Consider the following 6157-nt stretch of genomic DNA (forward strand, 5'->3'; position numbering starts at 1 on the left):
ACTCTTGTTCATGTGGAGTTTTAGTCGAAGCGCACTAAGCGCAGCCGTAGATTGAATGTGTATGTGCAGAGGTGTCAATCCAAGTATAGCCTCAAGTGCTGCAGTTGGACTTGTCCTCATAGCACCAGTCATTAAGAGACACGCTAATCTCTGGAGCTTCATGCAAACAGCAATAGATCCAGCCTGTGTGACCTTTTGCCACCAAACCAGGCAACCATATGTCATGATAGGACGTACTACTGCCTGATATATCCAAAATATAATCTTTGGGTTTAGGCCCCAAGTTTTACCTATACAGGACCGTATTGTCCATAAAGCCGTTAATGCTTTGTTATATACTTTATTTAAGTGTGAACTCCAAGTGAGTTTACCATCTAGGACAACACCTAGGTACTTTGTTTCACTGGAAAGAGAAATATTAGTGTTTCCTAAACGTACGGGACCTATGTCTAGTTTACGTTTGAGTGTGAAAGGCACAACAACAGTTTTCTCCGGATTTATGGAGAGACCCTCACTTTCGCACCACGCTAAAATGCGTCGAAGGTACCCTACCAAGATCTCTGATAGACTGCTACCATGCTTTCCAGATACTATTATAACTAGATCGTCTGCATACCCAATGGCGTCACAACCAATATTCTCCAACAAGATTAAAAGTTCATCAACAACCACTGACCAGAGCAAAGGAGACAGTACTCCACCCTGTGGGCAACCTTTTGCGGCCTCAACAGCTACAGACGTTCTACCTAAGGTTGATGTAATTTTTCTGTTTTGAAGCATCGCCTCAATCCAGGAAATAACATTGAAATCAACATTTCTGTTAGTTAAGGCATTCGAGATCGAGCCATAACTCGTATTGTCGAAAGCTCCTTCAATATCCAGAAATGCACAAAGCGCAATTTCTTTGTTTTTGTGGGCCTTTTCAATTTTACTGACCAAGTTATGTAAGGCCAATTCGGTAGATTTCCCTTTGGAATAAGCGAATTGAGTTTTGTGAAGAGGTTGACTTTTAGACAGTTCTGTACGAATATAGATATCTATGAGTCTTTCCATAGTTTTCAGGAGGAAGGATGAGAGACTAATCGGTCTATACGATTTAGCGTCATCACTTGGTCTATTACCATTTTTTGGTATAAATACCACTTTCACTTCTCTCCAAGCTTCAGGTATATGTTTCCAGCAAAGGCTAGCCCTAAAAAGCACCTTTAAAGGATTGATAAGAACGTCTATGCCGTTTTGTATAAGTGCCGGGAAGATACCATCACTTCCTGGTGACTTGAAAGGACTGAAAGAATTAACTGCCCATCTGATTTTATCAATGTCAAAAATGATACCAGATAGCGACATTAAACGATTGTCTGGTTGTTCATAACTTAACGTGCGCCTATCTATGGATGCATCACATAAGATCGATCCTGGAAAGTGCACATGTAGTAAATGTTGTAAAGTTTCCCTGCCATTTGCTGTGTAGAGACCATCATTCTTTTTCAATAGACCAATGTCATTTGAAAGAGACTTTCTCAACACTTTATGAAGGCGAGCCATTTGCGGAGTGTTGTCAACACCGTCACAGAAAGTTTTCCATGATTTCCGTTTAGATTTTCTAATCTCATTGTTGTAGGCAGTCAAGGATGTTTTATAGTCGACCCACACCTCTGATCGCTTTGCTAAATTAAAAAGCTTCCTAACCTCCCTGCGCATTTCTTCGAGCCTTTTGTTCCACCATGGCACATCCCGTCTGGATGTACGTGGTTCAACCTTACATGCATCTTCATGCGCCTGAGAGATAACAGAGTTTATTTGATCTGCAGCTAATTCAAGTTCATCAATATGACTGATTGAATTCAGTAACTGGTCCTCCTTACTAGCTAAGGATAGTCTAAAGATTTCCCAGTTGATACACTTACGTGCAGCTGGCAAATTTTTATGTAAAAAGTGACCCGGCAGTTCAAAAAGAATATGTTGGTGGTCAGATAAAGAAACCTCCTTTGAGACCCTCCAATTAACAACATAATTGGAGATAAATTGACTAGAAAGAGTAAGGTCAAGAACCTCTCTTCTAATGGCATTAATAAAAGTGGGTTCAGAACCATTGTTCAATATGCTGACGTTATTACTACTAAAGTATTCTAAAAGCATTTGCCCTCTTCTATTTATGTTAGTACTACCCCATAAGGTATGGTGCGCGTTTGCGTCGCAACCAATTATAAATTGTAAATTATTGGATTTGCAATAACTTGCCAAGTTTGTGACTGCTTCAGGTGGTGCTTCATCTGCATCGCCTGGAAAGTAGGCCGATGCGATCACGATCTCTCGTGTTCCGCACTCCGTCGGGATCTCAAAAATGGCCGACACCAAGTCCCTCTGGATGAAATCTGGAATTGGAATACAGTTAACATTTTTGTTTACTAGTATAGCAGTTCTAGGCGACTCTATGTCACGTTTATATATCAACTTACTTGATTGATGTTGAAGGCCTTTTATATGCCCACCGACTGTCCATGGCTCCTGGATAAACGCTATGGCCAGTCCTTTTGTGGCGAAGGTCCTGCACAAGGTAGCCGATGCTCCTTTCGCGTGGTGCAGGTTCGCCTGTAACACCCCTATGGTGCTCATTTTTGTTGAGTTTTATTGAGAGAGCGTTCGACTTCCTTTTGAAGTCGAGCTCTTCGTGGCCCTTTTTCCTTCTGGCGCTCTTTTGGAGCTGTTGATGCTCCACCCACAGGTGGCCGCATCCAAAGCCTTTTTTGAATGGCGGCTCTACTAGTAGTTGGGGCCTCATTTGGATTCACAATAGACGTAAGTGTTGATTGTGGGACCACGTGCTCCACTTTCTGTTTCTCCGTCCTTGTGATCTGGAGTTTATTTGGAACCTTTTGTTCCACAGGCCGTTGTTCTGGCTGCCCCTCCTTTGTCATACTGTTAGTTTTAAGCAGTAGCTTGACATGGCTGAAGCGATATGCAATTCTACCTCCACTCTGGACCAGTGAGTTCCAGGATGCATCGTCGACAGCAAAGACGATGTGGAGCAGTGAACCTTCTGCGGTCCGCTGTAATACCTTCCAGGTGCTTGCTTTAATCCTGTTCTGGGCCTCAATTGTGGCAAGAACCTTGGTATTTTCAAAATCGCAACTGTGTGGGAAGTATCCTCGCACCAGATGTGTTTTTGGAAACTCCGACTCTTCAACCACTTTGGCGCCCAGTTTAGCCTTTGTTGCAATAGCTGCCGCATTTTTACGGACCCATTCAGCCGTTTGGTTATTTGTGCACACCATCATGAGCCATCCCGTACGAGGGAAACAACCTTCAAATTCTGGTTTAACCTCGTCAGACGCCAACTCTATGGCAGTCTCAATTATAGCCTCCTGTAGGTGTGCAGTCTGTTCCCTGTTTAGGGGGCACTTAGCCAAATCAAAAGGAACAAATCCTAATTTGATCCCCTTGGCCTGACTGGCTACTTGGCTGAAAGAGGGTTTACTCGATCCCTGAATCGAGGTGTTTTGTTTTGGTTTCTTACCAGCTGGCATGACCATGTCGTCAGATAAAGCCCTTTTAGCTGGCGCACGAGTTGGAAGTTTAGAAACCATGTCTAGGGCCACATCCCTAGAGTGTCCCTGACTCATGTAAGCCTTTAACCTCCTCTTCTGCATTGAGTTCAGTTTCACAAAACCCTTCTGGTCATGTAAACTGATCCCTTTCATACAAACATTGACAACAGTAGCACCTGACTGTTGAGAACAGAGACTGACTCCGTCAATGTCAATAGAGGCAGCATCAGACCCTTCAGTTTCTGTGCTGCTAGCATCAGTATACTGTGGAAAAACAATATTTTCCACAGCGTGTATATTTTTGCAGATGTGCCCAACAGCACCATCTGCAAAAGGTTCACTGACCTGTGACACAACAGTCGACTGGTCGTTGTTAATTCCCTGCCCGACAGCAGTAGTGTTTGATGCGATAAGGGTAGCATCATCCCCTTTAGTTTGTTCATTAGACGTATCCATATGATATCCCACGAGTATTAGGGAAGTATAAAGTCGCCATCGGCAGAGCCCATTTACCGACAGAAGGCAAATTGAAAGCGGAGGTCGCCTGGTATCCGCAGTTCGCTATTAAGGTCATCACTAGCCCCGTGACCAAGTTCCTACAGGCATAGCTGTTCCACCGTAGATTGGGGGGTTGTTCGGGTCTCATTCATACATACACACATACTACACCATACACCATACATCCTAGGTACAAAAAATATAGATTGTTTCATATCTTCACTCAAACCCAGGGTGTTTTCCTTCACCCCGCCTAGTTGCTGGCGACCCCAAAACCAGCAGAGACATGACCTAACTGCTTTGGGGTCATCGATCCTACAAACAACTAAACTTCCATTAAAGGCCGATCGATTGACTAACGAACTTAATGAGTAGCACCAAAATGCAAAGACTCATCTACTCCCCGAGACGCTAAGATGGTATAGTAGCCATTCGGACCACGTCAGTCAGCCTACATAAAGTTACTACTAATACACATAAAATTACTACTACTACAAATACTACGTAAAATAAAACAAACACAACTACATAAAACAAACAAAACATAGACTACATGACAACACAAAACTACCTAAAGGTAGATCTTGGTTGTACACCTCGTTCTAGAAACGTTAAAAATTCACAGTCGTCTGACAAATGCCAGGTGATTGCGAATATTCATATTTATAGTCCGAGTTGTAGCTAAGCCCCTACACCACGTCAAGGTGCCTACCATGTAGAGGAAAATCCAATGACCTAACATAACGTACAAGAAAATGGTCTCGCCACTGATGGCATATGAATCCTAGACTTTGTTACTTTATAGAGCTATCAGACTCAAAATGTGGAACAAGGAATTTTTGGCCCCGTATTTAAGAAAAACGAAATATCGATTTTAAGAAATAAATTACATTTTTGTAACATAATATTTCATATAAAGTATTTATGGAAGACATATCCCCATTTCTCATTAAAATTTCAATACTCACTTACATTTTTGCTTATAAATTGAATTAATTAGTTGTCAATGATTACCTTCAAATGCTAAAAACAGAACAATTTATTGTTTAAAAAAAAAATAATAAAAATTATAAAAAACATGGTTTGATGAGAAGTAAATTTATTTGTGTTCTTTTACATCAATGTCAACAAAATAAATGACATTCTACCCCAAGGATACAAACCAACAATTGCATTAGATGCAACCAGCATTGAAGCTTTTCCGTACTGCCAATATCTTTTGAATGCTGCAAGGTGTTGGAAGCATGTTTGGAATTACAAAATGTACTGCAACAATACTCGTATTTTTCTATTGTCATAGTGAAAAATAAAGCATTTCATATAAATTCAATAGAAAGTGCAGTGAAGTGTGGTTTACAGGAAATGAAGTGCCAAAGCATATGGTTCAACATCAGAATCAAGCACTGTGATATTTGGGTTGTGGCAGACCAAATTAAATTTACAATTTCAGAATAGAGAAAATAAATTTATTATTTCTGCATTACAAAAACCAACCACTACCCAAAATCTTTCTCAGTTCAAATCGAGTTGTGTTAAATTTAATGGATGTATTGTATACTTTATGTCTTCGCAAGTAAGAAAAATGAGATGTACATATGTGCAATTGCAATTTGAATTGGTAAATTATTTACTATAATCCTTAAAAAGTTTTAATACTTTTTGTATATTACTATACCATAACATTGTCTTCATCCAATGAGAAACTAACTTGTAGATTGTTTAAAAAAAATGTCTACACTATACATACACATATATCTGTTCAAAGATAAAATTTGTAATTTTTTAAATTGTTAAAATAATATTTTTCGAATATTCGTAACGCTATATTCAGTGCAACACTAATCTAATAATACTAATTTTTATATATATATATATATATATATATTTCTTTTTTATTGCTACGAGTATTTACATTATAAACGACGAGTAGCTTGTATCTGATCAATAATATAAATGCATAAAAAAGCAATTTTCTAAACAAATGACTCTACATTCTGATTCGATGCCATGTCAGCGACATTTCACCGTTTTAGTCGTCTTGGTTGTCCATACGAGGTAATGATGTTAACAGCTTCTGTGATTGCATATACTAATATCGTAAAATAATACTA

The 6157-nt window shown here is 39.7% G+C and overlaps 1 protein-coding gene across 1 annotated transcript; it reads right to left on the bottom strand.

Annotated features, from left to right (window-relative positions):
- Window positions 1–2253: 2253 nt before the first annotated feature.
- Window positions 2254–4004, bottom strand: LOC119664072. The gene is made up of 2 exons (XM_038073631.1): window positions 2460–4004; window positions 2254–2375 (listed from the first exon to the last, which is right to left on the bottom strand). The coding sequence occupies exon 1, from the start codon at window positions 4002–4004 to the stop codon at window positions 2613–2615; it is 1392 nt and encodes a 463-aa protein (XP_037929559.1). The 3' UTR covers window positions 2254–2375; window positions 2460–2612.
- Window positions 4005–6157: the final 2153 nt, after the last annotated feature.

This window comes from Teleopsis dalmanni, unplaced genomic scaffold (genome assembly GCF_002237135.1).
Source record: "Teleopsis dalmanni isolate 2A unplaced genomic scaffold, ASM223713v2 unscaffolded_contig_1368, whole genome shotgun sequence".
Lineage (NCBI taxonomy): Eukaryota > Metazoa > Arthropoda > Insecta > Diptera > Diopsidae > Teleopsis > Teleopsis dalmanni.